General features: G+C 53.9%; 1 protein-coding gene across 2 annotated transcripts in view; it reads right to left on the minus strand.

Moving 5' to 3' along the window:
* The window catches only part of flii (FLII actin remodeling protein), a 100,536-nt gene that overhangs the window by 41,813 nt on the left and 42,396 nt on the right, over window positions 1-16,327 (minus strand). For both annotated transcript variants that reach the window (XM_055896556.1, XM_055896565.1), the window contains 6 exons: window positions 9,216-9,373; window positions 7,842-7,926; window positions 7,106-7,253; window positions 4,455-4,588; window positions 3,865-3,987; window positions 685-789 (listed from right to left, as the gene is read on the minus strand). In XM_055896556.1, coding sequence (XP_055752531.1) covers window positions 685-789; window positions 3,865-3,987; window positions 4,455-4,588; window positions 7,106-7,253; window positions 7,842-7,926; window positions 9,216-9,373 — 753 coding nt within the window. The remainder of the gene's footprint in view (window positions 1-684; window positions 790-3,864; window positions 3,988-4,454; window positions 4,589-7,105; window positions 7,254-7,841; window positions 7,927-9,215; window positions 9,374-16,327) is intronic.

The raw sequence follows: 16,327 nt of genomic DNA on the forward strand, positions 1-16,327 counted from the left end.
TTAGAGGAGGGGTAGAGGGGGTTAGAGGGGGTTAGAGGGAGGTTAGAGGGGGTTAGAGGGGTAGAGGGGATTAGATGAGGGGTAGAGGGGTTAGAGGGGTAGAGGGGGTTAGAGGAAGGCTAGAGGGGGTTAGAGGGAGGGGTAGATGGGGTTAGAGGAGGGGTAGAGGGGGTTAGAGGGAGGTTAGAGGGGGTTAGAGGGAGGGGTAGAGGGGTTAGAGGGGATTAGATGAGGGGTAGAGGGGGTTAGAGGAGGTTAGAGGAGGTTAGAGGAAGGCTAGAGGGGTAGAGGGGATTAGATGAGGGGTAGAGGGGGTTAAAGGAGGGGTAGAGGGGGTTAAAGGAGGGGTAGAGGGGGTTAAAGGAGGGGTAGAGGGGATTAGATGAGGGGTAGAGGGGGTTAAAGGAGGGGTAGAGGGGATTAGATGAGGGGTAGAGGGGGTTAAAGGAGGGGTAGAGGGGATTAGATGAGGGGTAGAGGGGGTTAAAGGAGGGGTAGAGGGGGTTAGATGAGGGCTAGAGGGGTGGGGGGGGTTAGAGGGGTTGGAGGGGGTTAGAGGAGGTTAGAGGAGGTTAGAGGAAGGCTAGAGGGGTAGAGGGGGTTAGAGGAGGTGTGTGTGTGTGTGTGTGTGTGTGTGTGTGTTACCTTGAGGATGATGTAACAGTGTGTGTGTGTGTGTGTTACCTTGAGGATAATGTAGCAGTCAGCCTCGTAGAACTTCCCCTGGAACGCCTCGTCTACCTGCAACGGAACAAAGTTCTCTATCTGCCACACACACACACCAGGAACCTACACACACACACACACACACACACACACACACACACACACACACACACACACACACACACACACACACACACACACACACACACACACACACACACACACACACACACACACACACACACACACACACACACACACACACACACACACACACAGAGAGAGAGAGAGAGAAAAAGCAAAGTTAGAACAGTACACACGCTCAAACACAAAAACACACTTATTTTATTTAAATCTGCTGCTGATGGAGCTCTGAGCCGGCCGGGTCTCCCTGAGCCGGACATCGACCACCCCACTATCAGATTAGAGCCATAAGGGAGACATCTACCCCCCCACTATCAGATTAGAGCCATAAGGGAGACATCTACCCCCCCACTATCAGATTAGAGCCATAAAGGAGACATCTACCCCCCCACTATCAGATTAGAGCCATAAAGGAGACATCTACCACCCCAATATCAGATTAGAGCCATAAGGGAGACATCTACCACCCCAATATCAGATTAGAGCCATAAGGGAGACATCTACCCCCCACTATCAGATTAGACCCATAATGGAGACATCTACCCCCCCACTATCAGATTAGAGCCATAATGGAGACATCTACCCCCCCACTATCAGATTAGAGCCATAAGGGAGACATCTACCCCCCCACTATCAGATTAGAGCCATAAGGGAGACATCTACCCCCCCCCACTATCAGATTAGAGCCATGAGGGAGACATCTACCACCCCAATATCAGATTAGAGCCATAAGGGAGACATCTACCACCCCAATATCAGATTAGAGCCATAAGGGAGACATCTACCCCCCACTATCAGATTAGACCCATAATGGAGACATCTACCCCCCCACTATCAGATTAGAGCCATAATGGAGACATCTACCCCCCCACTATCAGATTAGAGCCATAAGGGAGACATCTACCCCCCCCCACTATCAGATTAGAGCCATGAGGGAGACATCTACCACCCCACTATCAGATTAGAGCCATAATGGAGACATCTACCACCCCACTATCAGATTAGAGCCATAAGGGAGACATCTATCCCCCCCCCACTATCAGATTAGAGCCATAATGGAGACATCTACCCCCCCACTATCAGATTAGAGCCATAAGGGAGACATCTACCCCCCCCCCCCCCCCCCACTATCAGATTAGAGCCATAATGGAGACATCTACCCCCCCACTATCAGATTAGAGCCATAATGGAGACATCTACCCCCCCACTATCAGATTAGAGCCATAAGGGAGACATCTACCCCCCCCCCCCACTATCAGATTAGAGCCATAATGGAGACATCTACCCCCCCACTATCAGATTAGAGCCATAATGGAGACTAGGTATCTACCACCCCACTATCAGATTAGAGCCATAATGGAGACATCTACCACCCCCCCCCAGATTAGAGCCATAAGGGAGACATCTACCCCCCCCCCCCCCCCCCCCTATCAGATTAGAGCCATAATGGAGACATCTACCCCCCCACTATCAGATTAGAGCCATAATGGAGACATCTACCCCCCCCCCTATCAGATTAGAGCCATAAGGGAGACATCTACCCCCCCCCCCCCCCCCCCTATCAGATTAGAGCCATAATGGAGACATCTACCCCCCCACTATCAGATTAGAGCCATAATGGAGACATCTACCCCCCCACTATCAGATTAGAGCCATAATGGAGACATCTACCCCCCCACTATCAGATTAGAGCCATAATGGAGACATCTACCCCCCCCCCCCCCCCCTATCAGATTAGAGCCATAATGGAGACATCTACCCCCCCACTATCAGATTAGAGTCATAAGGGAGACATCTATCCCCCCCCCTATCAGATTAGAGCCATAAGGGAGACATCTACCCCCCCCCCCCCCCCCCCCCCTATCAGATTAGAGCCATAAGGGAGACATCAGGGAGACATCTACCCCCCCCACTATCAGATTAGAGCCATAAGGGAGACATCTACCCCCCCACTATCAGATTAGAGCCATAAGGGAGACATCTACCCCCCCTCCCCCCTATCAGATTAGAGCCATAAGGGAGACATCTACCCCCCCCCACTATCAGATTAGAGCCATAAGGGAGACATCTACCCCCCCACTATCAGATTAGAGCCATAAGGGAGACATCTACCCCCCCCTATCAGATTAGAGCCATAATGGAGACATCTACCACCCCACTATCAGATTAGAGCCATAAGGGAGACATCTACCCCCCCCCACTATCAGATTAGAGCCATAATGGAGACATCTACCCCCCCCTACCTGTCCTACGTCCTCCAGCTGTGTGACACCTACCTGTCCTACGTCCTCCAGCTGTGTAACACCCACCTGTCCTACGTCCTCCAGCTGTGTAACACCCACCTGTCCTACGTCCTCCAGCTGTGTAACATCCACCTGTCCTACGTCCTCCAGCTGTGTAACACCCACCTGTCCTACGTCCTCCAGCTGTGTAACACCCACCTGTCCTACGTCCTCCAGCTGTGTAACACCCGCCTGTCCTACGTCCTCCAGCTGTGTAACACCTACCTGTCCTACGTCCTCCAGCTGTGTAACATCCACCTGTCCTACGTCCTCCAGCTGTGTAACACCCACCTCTCCTACGTCCTCCAGCTGTGTAACACCCACCTGTCCTACATCCTCCAGCTGTGTAACACCCACCCGTCCTACAGCTGTGTAACACCCACCCGTCCTACGTCCTCCAGCTGAGTAACACCTACCTGTCCTACGTCCTCCAGCTGTGTAACACCCACCCGTCCTCCAGCTGAGTAACACCTACCTGTCCTACGTCCTCCAGCTGTGTAACACCTACCCGTCCTACGTCCTCCAGCTGAGTAACACCCGCCTGTCCTACGTCCTCCAGCTGTGTAACACCTACCCGTCCTACGTCCTCCAGCTGAGTAACACCCACCTGTCCTACGTCCTCCAGCTGTGTAACACCTACCCGTCCTACGTCCTCCAGCTGTGTAACACCCACCTGTCCTACGTCCTCCAGCTGTGTAACACCAACCTGTCCTACGTCCTCCAGCTGAGTAACACCCACCCGTCCTACGTCCTCCAGCTGTGTAACACCCACCTGTCCTACGTCCTCCATGAAGAACTCAGAGTAGTTCAGCTGTGGCGTCTCCAGACTCTTGTCCCAACGCCGCGTGTGTCCCAACGACGCGTTCAGTTCACCGTACTTCTGATCGGCGTTCTCCTACACACACACACACACACACACACAATACACTAATGAAAACCAATGAAAATGTTCATCCCCTCTCTCCCTCCCTCTCCTCCATCCACCCCTCCCTCTCCTCCATCCACCCCTCCCTCCCTCTCCTCCATCCACCCCTCCCTCTCTCCACCCTCCCTCCCATCCACCCCTCCCTCAACATGTTCCCTCCATCCACCCCTCCCTCGATCCCTCTCTCCACCCTCCCTCCCTCTCTCCACCCTCCCTCCCATCCACCCCTCCCTCAACATGTTCCCTCCATCCACCCCTCCCTCGATCCCTCTCTCCACCCTCCCTCCCTCTCTCCACCCTCCCTCCCTCCATCCACCCCTCCCTTCCTCCATCCACCCCCCCTCTCTCTCTCCACCCCTCCCTTTCTCTCTCCACCCCTCCCTCCACCCCTCCCTCCACCCCTCCCTCCTCCATCCCTTCCCTCCCTCCCTCCTTACCTCTAAACTCTTGTTCTTCTCTTGTGTGACATCACTCATCCCCTTGAGGACCTGTTTAGCCTGGTCGTCTTGACTACTGTCCTTCCTCCTCCTCAGCCTCATCTTCCTCGCCAGGGGGTCCCGCGGGCTGGCCCCTACACACACACACACACACACACACACACACACACACACCATGTATTGAGCGGATCTAAAGCAGGTAAGCGCATTTCTCTGTCTGGTAACAGACAGGTCTGGAGGACAGAGTATCAGTGTGAAGCAGTGGGGGAGTATCACTCCCCTAGACCTACCTCCCCTAGACAGGTCTGGAGGACAGAGCATCACTCCCCTAGACCTACCTCCCCAAGACAGGTCTGGAGGACAGAGCATCACTCCCCTAGACCTACCTCCCCTAGACAGGTCTGGAGGACAGAGTATCACTCCCCTAGACCTACCTCCCCTAGACAGGTCTGGAGGACAGAGTATCACTCCCCTAGACCTACCTCCCCTAGACAGGTCTGGAGGACAGAGCATCACTCCCCTAGACCTACCTCCCCTAGACAGGTCTGGAGGACAGAGTATCACTCCCCTAGACCTACCTCCCCTAGACAGGTCTGGAGGACAGAGTATCACTCCCCTAGACCTACCTCCCCTAGACAGGTCTGGATGGACAGAGTATCACTCCCCTAGACCTACCTCCCCTAGACAGGTCTGGAGGACAGAGTATCACTCCCCTAGACCTACCTCCCCTAGACAGGTCTGGATGGACAGAGTATCACTCCCCTAGACCTACCTCCCCTAGACAGGTCTGGAGGACAGAGCATCACTCCCCTAGACCTACCTCCCCTAGACAGGTCTGGAGGACAGAGCATCACTCCCCTAGACCTACCTCCCCTAGACAGGTCTGGAGGACAGAGTATCACTCCCCTAGACCTACCTCCCCTAGACAGGTCTGGATGGACAGAGCATCACTCCCCTAGACCTACCTCCCCTAGACAGGTCTGGAGGACAGAGCATCACTCCCCTAGACCTACCTCCCATAGACAGGTCTGGATGGACAGAGTATCACTCCCCTAGACCTACCTCCCCTAGACAGGTCTGGAGGACAGAGCATCACTCCCCTAGACCTACCTCCCCTAGACAGGTCTGGAGGACAGAGCATCAGTGTGAAGCAGTGGGGGGAAAATATCACCTCCCCTAAACTCAGACCCACCTCCCCTAGACCCACCTCCCCTAAACTCAGACCCACCTCCCCTAAACTCAGACCCACCTCCCCTAAACTCAGACCCACCTCCCCTAAACTCACCTCCTCCCCTAGACCTAGACCCACCTCCCCTAAACTCAGACCCACCTTCCCTAGACCCACCTCCCCTAAACTCAGACCCACCTCCCCTAAACTCAGACCCACCTCCCCTAAACTCACCTCCTCCCCTAGACCTAGACCCACCTCCCCTAGACCCACCTCCCCTAGACCCACCTCCCCCAGACTCAGACCCACCTCCCCTAGACCCATCTCCCCTAGACCCACCTCCCCCAGACTCAGACCCACCTCCCCCAGACTCAGACCCACCTCCCCCAGACTCAGACCCACCTCCCCCAGACTCAGACCCACCTCCCCTAGACTCAGACCCACTTCCCCCAGACTCAGACCCACCTCCCCCAGACTCAGACCCACCTCCCCCAGACTCAGACCCACCTCCCCTAGACTCAGACCCACTTCCCCCAGACCCACTTCCCCCAGAACCACCTCCCCTAGACCCACCTCCCCTAGAACCACCTCCCCTAGAACCACCTCCCCCAGAACCACTTCTCCCAGACCCACATCCCCCAGACCTACCTCGCCCAGACCCACCTCCCCCAGACCCACCTCCCCCAGACCCACCTCCCCCAGACCCACCTCCCCTAGACCCACATCCCCCAGACTCAGACCCATCTCCCCCAGACCCACCTCCCCCAGACCCACCTCCCCTAGACCCACCTCGCCCAGACTCAGACCCATCTCCACCAGACCCACCTCCACCAGACCCACCTCCCCCAGACCCACCTCCCCCAGACCCAACTCCCCCAGACCCAACTCCCCTAGACCCACCTCCCCCAGACCTAGACCCACCTCCCCCAGACCTAGACCCACCTCCCCCAGACCTAGACCCACCTCCCCCAGACCTAGACCCACCTCCCCCAGACCTAGACCCACCTCCCCCAGACCTAGACCCACCTCCCCCAGACCTAGACCCACCTCCCCCAGACCTAGACCCACCTCCCCCAGACCTAGACCCACCTCCCCCAGACCTAGACCCACCTCCCCCAGACCTAGACCCACCTCCCCCAGACCTAGACCCACCTCCCCCAGACCTAGACCCACCTCCCCCAGACCTAGACCCACCTCCCCCAGACCTAGACCCACCTCCCCCAGACCCACCTCCCCCAGACCTAGACCCACCTCCCCCAGACCTAGACCCACCTCCCCTAGACCCACCTCGCCCAGACCCACCTCGCCCAGACCCACCTCGCCCAGACCCACCTTGCCTAGACCCACCTTGCCTAGACCCACCTCCCCCTGCAGCAGATATTACAGCAGAGGATGCTCCAGCCAGTCTCAGACCCACCTCCCTCGGACCCACCTCCCCCAGACCCACCTCCCCTAGACCCACCTCCCCTAGACCCAGACCCACCTCCCCCTGCAGCAGATATTACAGCAGGGGATGCTCCAGCCAGTCTCAGTTGGTTCTGAAGAGAGAAGTCGATGTTGTACCACTCTGCTGTCCTGTCCACCGGCTTGGGAGGCATCACCAGGTTGGGGTTCTCACGTACATCTAGAACCTAGAACACAGAGGAGAGAACACTTACAACCTAGAACATCTAAAACACACAGGATATAACCTAGAACCCAGAACATCAAGAACATTTAGAACCTAGAACACCTAGAACCCAGCACACCTAGAACCCAGAGAACCCAGAACACCTAGAACACCAAGAACTAAGAATCCAGAACACCTAGAACCCATAACACCTAGAACTTAGAACACGGAGAACTAAGAACACCTAGAACTTAGAACCCATAACACCTAGGACTTAGAACCCAGAACACCTAGAACTTAGAATTCAGCACGTTTGGAACCTGGCACGCCTAGAACCCGGCTCGCCTAGAACCCAGCACGCCTAGGACCCTAGAACGCCTAGACCCTTGAACGCCTAGACCCTAGAACGCCTAGACCCTAGAACCCTTAGACCCTAGAACCCTTAGACCCTAGAACCCTTAGACCCTAGAACCCTTAGACCCTAGAACCCTTAGACCCTAAAACCTTTAGACCCTAGAACACTTATAACACAGGGCAGAACATCTAGAACATTTAGAACCTAGAACACAAGGCAGAACATCTAGACTCTAGAACAGAGGACAGTGTGTACCTCGAGGTCGACGAGGAAGTGGATGGCTTCAGGAAGAGTCACCAGACGATTCTTATTCAGAACCAACTTCTTCAGCTTCCCACACCTACAACACAACAACAACATCAATAACATCATCAACAACAACAACATCATCAACATCATCATCAACATCATCAAAAACATCAACATCAACAACACGTTGATCCACGACCCAGCAGGTTCTGTCCAAAACATGTCACACAACGGCATCATGAAATACCGGCTGGGAAGCACGCCTTACGTGTCTCTACCTACAGTCCCTCAGGTATGATGTGAGGTACCCACCTACAGAGTCCCTCAGGTATGATGTGAGGTACCTACCTACAGAGTCCCTCAGGTATGATGTGAGGTACCTACCTACAGAGTCCCTCAGGTATGATGTGAGGTACCTACCTACAGAGTCCCTCAGGTATGAAGTGAGGTACCTACCTACAGAGTCCCTCAGGTATGATGTGAGGTACCTACCTACAGAGTCCCTCAGGTATGATGTGAGGTACCTACCTACAGAGTCCCTCAGGTATGATGTGAGGTACCCACCTACAGAGTCCCTCAGGTATGATGTGAGGTATGATGTGAGGTACCTACCTACAGAGTCCCTCAGGTATGATGTGAGGTACCCACCTACAGAGTCCCTCAGGTATGATGTGAGGTACCTACCTACAGAGTCCCTCAGGTATGATGTGAGGTACCCACCTACAGAGTCCCTCAGGTATGATGTGAGGTATGATGTGAGGTACCTACCTACAGAGTCCCTCAGGTATGATGTGAGGTACCTACCTACAGAGTCCCTCAGGTATGAAGTGAGGTACCTACCTACAGAGTCCCTCAGGTATGATGTGAGGTACCCACCTACAGAGTCCCTCAGGTATGATGTGAGGTACCCACCTACAGAGTCCCTCAGGTATGATGTGAGGTACCTACCTACAGAGTCCCTCAGGTATGATGTGAGGTACCCACCTACAGAGTCCCTCAGGTATGATGTGAGGTACCCACCTACAGAGTCCCTCAGGTATGATGTGAGGTACCTACCTACAGAGTCCCTCAGGTATGATGTGAGGTACCCACCTACAGAGTCCCTCAGGTATGATGTGAGGTACCCACCTACAGAGTCCCTCAGGTATGATGTGAGGTACCTACCTACAGAGTCCCTCAGGTATGATGTGAGGTACCTACCTACAGAGTCCCTCAGGTATGATGTGAGGTACCTACCTACAGAGTCCCTCAGGTATGATGTGAGGTACCTACCTACAGAGTCCCTCAGGTATGATGTGAGGTACCTACCTACAGAGTCCCTCAGGTATGATGTGAGGTAGCTACCTACAGAGTCCCTCAGGTATGACGTGAGGTACCTACCTACAGAGTCCCTCAGGTACTAGTTCCAGGTTGTTGTTAGCAGCCATGAACTCCTGCAGGCTGGATAACTTCCCCACGCCAGACGGAAGCCCATCGAAGTCCAGCTTGTTACTGTTCACATAAAGCTTCTTCAGCTTCCCCAGCTTACAGATAGCAGACTGGGAGAGAGACAGAGACAGGGTTAGGGTCAGCTTCCCCAGTTTACAGATAGCAGACTGGGAGAGAGACAGAGACAGGGTTAGGGTCAGCTTCCCCAGCTTACAGATAGCAGACTGGAGAGAGACAAGAGACGGGGTTAGGGTCAGCTTCCCCAGCTTACAGATAGCAGACTGGGAAGAGAGACAAGAGACAGGGTTAGGGTCAGCTTCCCCAGCTTACAGATAGCAGACTGGGGAAAGACAGAGACAGGGTTAGGGTCAGCTTCCCCAGCTTACAGATAGCAGACTGGAGAGAGACAGAGACAGGGTTAGGGTTAGGGTCAGCTTCCCCAGCTTACAGATAGCAGACTGGAGAGAGACAGAGACAAGGTTAGGGTCAGCTTCCCCAGCTTACAGATAGCAGACTGGAGAGAGACAGAGACAGGGTTAGGGTCAGCTTCCCCAGCTTACAGATAGCAGACTGGGGAGAGACAGAGACAGGGTTAGGGTTAGGGTCAGCTTCCCCAGCTTACAGATAGCAGACTGGAGAGAGACAGAGACAGGGTTAGGGTCAGCTTCCCCAGCTTACAGATAGCAGACTGGAGAGAGACAGAGACAGGGTTAGGGTCAGCTTCCCCAGCTTACAGATAGCAGACTGGGGAGAGACAGAGACAGGGTTAGGGTCAGCTTCCCCAGCTTACAGATAGCAGACTGGGGAGAGACAGAGACAGGGTTAGGGTCAGCTTCCCCAGCTTACAGATAGCAGACTGGAGAGAGACAGAGACAGGGTTAGGGTCAGCTTCCCCAGCTTACAGATAGCAGACTGGAGAGAGACAAGAGACAGGGTTAGGGGCAGCTTCCCCAGCTTACAGATAGCAGACTGGGGAGAGACAGAGACAGGGTTAGGGTTAGGGTCAGCTTCCCCAGCTTACAGATAGCAGACTGGGGAGAGACAGAGACAGGGTTAGGGTCAGCTTCCCCAGCTTACAGATAGCAGACTGGAGAGAGACAGAGACAGGGTTAGGGTCAGCTTCCCCAGCTTACAGATAGCAGACTGGGGAGAGACAGAGACAGGGTTAGGGTCAGCTTCCCCAGCTTACAGATAGCAGACTGGGGAGAGACAGAGACAGGGTTAGGGTCAGCTTCCCCAGCTTACAGATAGCAGACTGGAGAGAGACAGAGACAGGGTTAGGGTCAGCTTCCCCAGCTTACAGATAGCAGACTGGAGAGAGACAGAGACAGAGACAGGGTTAGGGTCAGCTTCCCCAGCTTACAGATAGCAGACTGGAGAGAGACAGAGACAGGGTTAGGGTCAGCTTCCCCAGCTTACAGATAGCAGACTGGAGAGAGACAGAGACAGGGTTAGGGTCAGCTTCCCCAGCTTACAGATAGCAGACTGGAGAGAGACAGAGACAGGGTTAGGGTCAGCTTCCCCAGCTTACAGATAGCAGACTGGAGAGAGACAGAGACAGAGACAGGGTTAGGGTCAGCTTCCCCAGCTTACAGATAGCAGACTGGAGAGAGACAGAGACAAGGTTAGGGTCAGCTTCCCCAGCTTACAGATAGCAGACTGGGGAGAGACAGAGACAGGGTTAGGGTCAGCTTCCCCAGCTTACAGATAGCAGACTGGGGAGAGACAGAGACAGGGTTAGGGGCAGCTTCCCCAGCTTACAGATAGCAGACTGGAGAGAGACAAGAGACAGGGTTAGGGTCAGCTTCCCCAGCTTACAGATAGCAGACTGGGGAGAGACAGAGACGGGGGGGGGGGGGGAAGACCTTGTCCTTCTGTCACCAACAGATCAGATGACCTTGTCCTACTGTCACCAACAGACCAGATGACCTTGTCCTACTGTCACCAACAGACCAGATGACCTTGTCCTACTGTCACCAACAGACCAGATGACCTTGTCCTTCTGTCACCAACAGACCAGACGACATTGTCCTACTGTCACCAACAGACCAGATGACCTTGTCCTACTGTCACCAACAGATCAGATGACCTTGTCCTACTGTCACCAACAGACCAGATGACCTTGTCCTACTGTCACCAACAGATCAGATGACCTTGTCCTACTGTCACCAACAGATCAGATGACCTTGTCCTACTGTCACCAACAGATCAAGGTCTACCCAGATGACCTTGTCCTACTGTCACCAACAGATCAGATGACCTTGTCCTACTGTCACCAACAGATCAAGGTCTACCCAGATGACCTTGTCCTACTGTCACCAACAGATCAAGGTCTACCCAGATGACCTTGTCCTACTGTCACCGACAGACCAGATGACCTTGTCCTACTGTCACCAACAGATCAGATGACCTTGTCCTACTGTCACCAACAGACCAGATGACCTTGTCTTTCTGTCACCAACAGATCAGATGACCTTGTCCTACTGTCACCAACATATCAGATGACCTTGTCCTACTGTCACCAACAGACCAGATGACCTTGTCCTACTGTCACCAACAGATCAAGGTCTACCCAGATGACCTTGTCCTACTGTCACCAACAGACCAGATGACCTTGTCCTACTGTCACCAACAGACCAGATGACCTTGTCCTACTGTCACCAACAGATCAAGGTCTACCCAGATGACATTGTCCTACTGTCACCAACAGACCAGATGACCTTGTCCTACTGTCACCAACACATCAGATGACCTTGTCCTACTGTCACCAACAGATCAAGGTCTACAGGAACAACTGGGCAATCAAAATCAACTTTCAGAAAACCAATAGTACAACTACCTGGGACAGGAAATACCATGGTGGAACACGTCCAACTAGCCGGGACAGGAAATACCCTGGTTGAACACGTCCAACTACCTGGGACAGGAAATACCACGGTTGAACACGTCCAACTACCTGGGACAGGAAATACCACGGTTGAACACGTCCAACTACCCGGGACAGGAAATACCACGGTTGAACACGTCCAACTACCCGGGACAGGAAATACCACGGTTGAACACGTCCAACTATCTGGACAGGAAATACCACGGTTGAACACGTCCAACTACCCGGGACAGGAAATACCACGGTTGAACACGCCCAACTAGCCGGGACAGGAAATACCCCGGTTGAACACGTCCAACTAGCCGGGACAGGAAATACCACGGTTGAACACGCCCAACTAGCCGGGACAGGAAATACCCCGGTTGAACACGTCCAACTAGCCGGGACAGGAAATACCACGGGTTGAACACGTCCAACTACCCGGGACAGGAAATACCACGGTTGAACACGTCCAACTACCTGGGACAGGAAATACCACGGTGGAACAGGTCCAACTAGCCGGGACAGGAAATACCCTGGTTGAACACGTCCAACTACCTGGGACAGGAAATACCACGGTTGAACACGTCCAACTAGCCGGGACAGGAAATACCACGGTGGAACACGTCCAACTAGCGGGGACAGGAAATACCACGGTGGAACACGTCCAACTACCTGGGACAGGAAATACCACGATTGAACACGTCCAACTACCTGGGACAGGAAATACCACGGTGGAACACGTCCAACTAGCGGGGACAGGAAATACCACGGTGGAACACGTCCAACTACCTGGGACAGGAAATACCACGGTGGAACACGTCCAACTACCTGGGACAGGAAATACCACGGTTGAACACGTCCAACTAGCCGGGACAGGAAATACCACGGTTGAACACGTCCAACTAGCCGGGACAGGAAATACCACGGTTGAACACGTCCAACTATCTGGACAGGAAATACCACGGTTGAACACGTCCAACTAGCCGGGACAGGAAATACCACGGTGGAACACGTCCAACTAGCCGGGACAGGAAATACCCCGGTTGAACACGTCCAACTACCCGGGACAGGAAATACCACCGTTGAACGAGTCCAACTACCTGGGACAGGAAATACCACGGTTGAACACGTCCAACTACCTGGGACAGGAAATACCACGGTTGAACACGTCCAACTACCTGGGACAGGAAATACCACGGGACAGGAAATACCACGGTTGAACACGCCCAACTAGACAGGAAATACCACGGTTGAACACGTCCAACTAGCTGGGACAGGAAATACCACGGTGGAACACGTCCAACTAGACAGGACAGGAAATACCACGGTTGAACACGTCCAACTACCTGGGACAGGAAATACCACGGTTGAACACGTCCAACTAGCTGGGACAGGAAATACCACGGTTGAACACGTCCAACTAGCTGGGACAGGAAATACCACGGTAGAACACGTCCAACTACCTGGGACAGGAAATACCACGGTTGAACACGTCCAACTACCTGGGACAGGAAATACCACGGTTGAACACGTCCAACTAGCCGGGACAGGAAATACCACGGTTGAACACGTCCAACTAGACAGGAAATACCACGGTTGAACACGTCCAACTAGCCGGGACAGGAAATACCACGGTTGAACACGTCCAACTACCTGGGACAGGAAATACCACGGTTGAACACGTCCAACTAGCCGGGACAGGAAATACCACGGTTGAACACGTCCAACTAGACAGGAAATACCACGGTTGAACACGTCCAACTACCTGGGACAGGAAATACCACGGTTGAACACGTCCAACTACCTGGGACAGGAAATACCACGGTTGAACACGTCCAACTACCTGGGACAGGAAATACCACGGTTGAACACGTCCAACTACCTGGGACAGGAAATACCACGGTTGAACACGTCCAACTAGCCGGGACAGGAAATACCACGGTTGAACACGTCCAACTACCTGGGACAGGAAATACCACGGTTGAACACGTCCAACTAGCCGGGACAGGAAATACCACGGTGGAACACGTCCAACTAGACAGGAAATACCCCGGTTGAACACGTCCAACTAGCCGGGACAGGAAATACCACGGTTGAACACGTCCAACTAGCCGGGACAGGAAATACCGCGGTTGAACACGTCCAACTACCTGGGACAGGAAATACCACGGTTGAACACGTCCAACTATCTGGACAGGAAATACCACGGTTGAACACGCCCAACTAGCCGGGACAGGAAATACCACGGTTGAACACGCCCAACTAGCCGGGACAGGAAATACCCCGGTTGAACACGTCCAACTAGCCGGGACAGGAAATACCACGGGTTGAACACGTCCAACTACCCGGGACAGGAAATACCACGGTTGAACACGTCCAACTACCTGGGACAGGAAATACCACGGTTGAACACGCCCAACTAGCCGGGACAGGAAATACCCCGGTTGAACACGCCCAACTAGCCGGGACAGGAAATACCACGGGTTGAACACGTCCAACTAGCCGGGACAGGAAATACCACGGTTGAACACGTCCAACTAGCCGGGACAGGAAATACCCTGGTTGAACACGTCCAACTAGCTGGGACAGGAAATACCACGGTTGAACACGTCCAACTAGCCGGGACAGGAAATACCACGGTTGAACACGTCCAACTACCTGGGACAGGAAATACCACGGTTGAACACGTCCAACTACCTGGGACAGGAAATACCCCGGTTGAACACGTCCAACTAGCCGGGACAGGAAATACCACGGTTGAACACGTCCAACTAGCCGGGACAGGAAATACCACGGTGGAACAGGTCCAACTACCCGGGACAGGAAATACCACGGTGGAACAGGTCCAACTACCCGGGACAGGAAATACCACGGTGGAACAGGTCCAACTACCCGGGACAGGAAATACCCCGGTTGAACACGTCCAACTACCCGGGACAGGAAATACCACGGTTGAACACGTCCAACTAGCTGGGACAGGAAATACCACGATTGAACACGTCCAACTAGCCGGGACAGGAAATACCACGGTGGAACAGGTCCAACTACCTGGGACAGGAAATACCACGATTGAACACGTCCAACTACCTGGGACAGGAAATACCACGGTTGAACACGTCCAACTAGCCGGGACGGGAAATACCACGGGACAGGAAATACCACGGTTGAACACGTCCAACTAGCCGGGACAGGAAATACCCTGGTTGAACACGTCCAACTACCCGGGACAGGAAATACCACGGTTGAACACGTCCAACTAGACAGGAAATACCACGGTTGAACACGTCCAACTAGCCGGGACAGGAAATACCACGGTTGAACACGTCCAACTAGCCGGGACAGGAAATACCACGGTGGAACACGTCCAACTAGCCGGGACAGGAAATACCACGGTGGAACACGTCCAACTAGCCGGGACAGGAAATACCACGGTGGAACAGGTCCAACTACCCGGGACAGGAAATACCACGGTGGAACACGTCCAACTAGCCGGGACAGGAAATACCACGATTGAACACGTCCAACTACCTGGGACAGGAAATACCCCGGTTGAACACGTCCAACTACCCGGGACAGGAAATACCACGGTTGAACACGTCCAACTAGCCGGGACAGGAAATACCACGGTGGAACAGGTCCAACTAGCTGGGACAGGAAATACCACGATTGAACACGTCCAACTACCTGGGACAGGAAATACCACGGTTGAACACGTCCAACTAGCCGGGACGGGAAATACCACGGGACAGGAAATACCACGGTTGAACACGTCCAACTAGCCGGGACAGGAAATACCCTGGTTGAACACGTCCAACTACCCGGGACAGGAAATACCACGGTTGAACACGTCCAACTAGACAGGAAATACCACGGTTGAACACGTCCAACTAGCCGGGACAGGAAATACCACGGTTGAACACGTCCAACTAGCCGGGACAGGAAATACCACGGTTGAACACGTCCAACTACCCGGGACAGGAAATACCACGGTTGAACACGTCCAACTACCCGGGACAGGAAATACCACGGTGGAACACGTCCAACTAGCCGGGACAGGAAATACCACGGGTGAACACGTCCAACTAGCCGGGACAGGAAATACCACGGTTGAACACGTCCAACTAGACAGGAAATACCACGGGACAGGAAATACCACGGTGGTCCTGGGACTAACAACCAGTGCCTCTGGAGGATT

This window comes from Salvelinus fontinalis, chromosome 2 (genome assembly GCF_029448725.1).
Source record: "Salvelinus fontinalis isolate EN_2023a chromosome 2, ASM2944872v1, whole genome shotgun sequence".
Lineage (NCBI taxonomy): Eukaryota > Metazoa > Chordata > Actinopteri > Salmoniformes > Salmonidae > Salvelinus > Salvelinus fontinalis.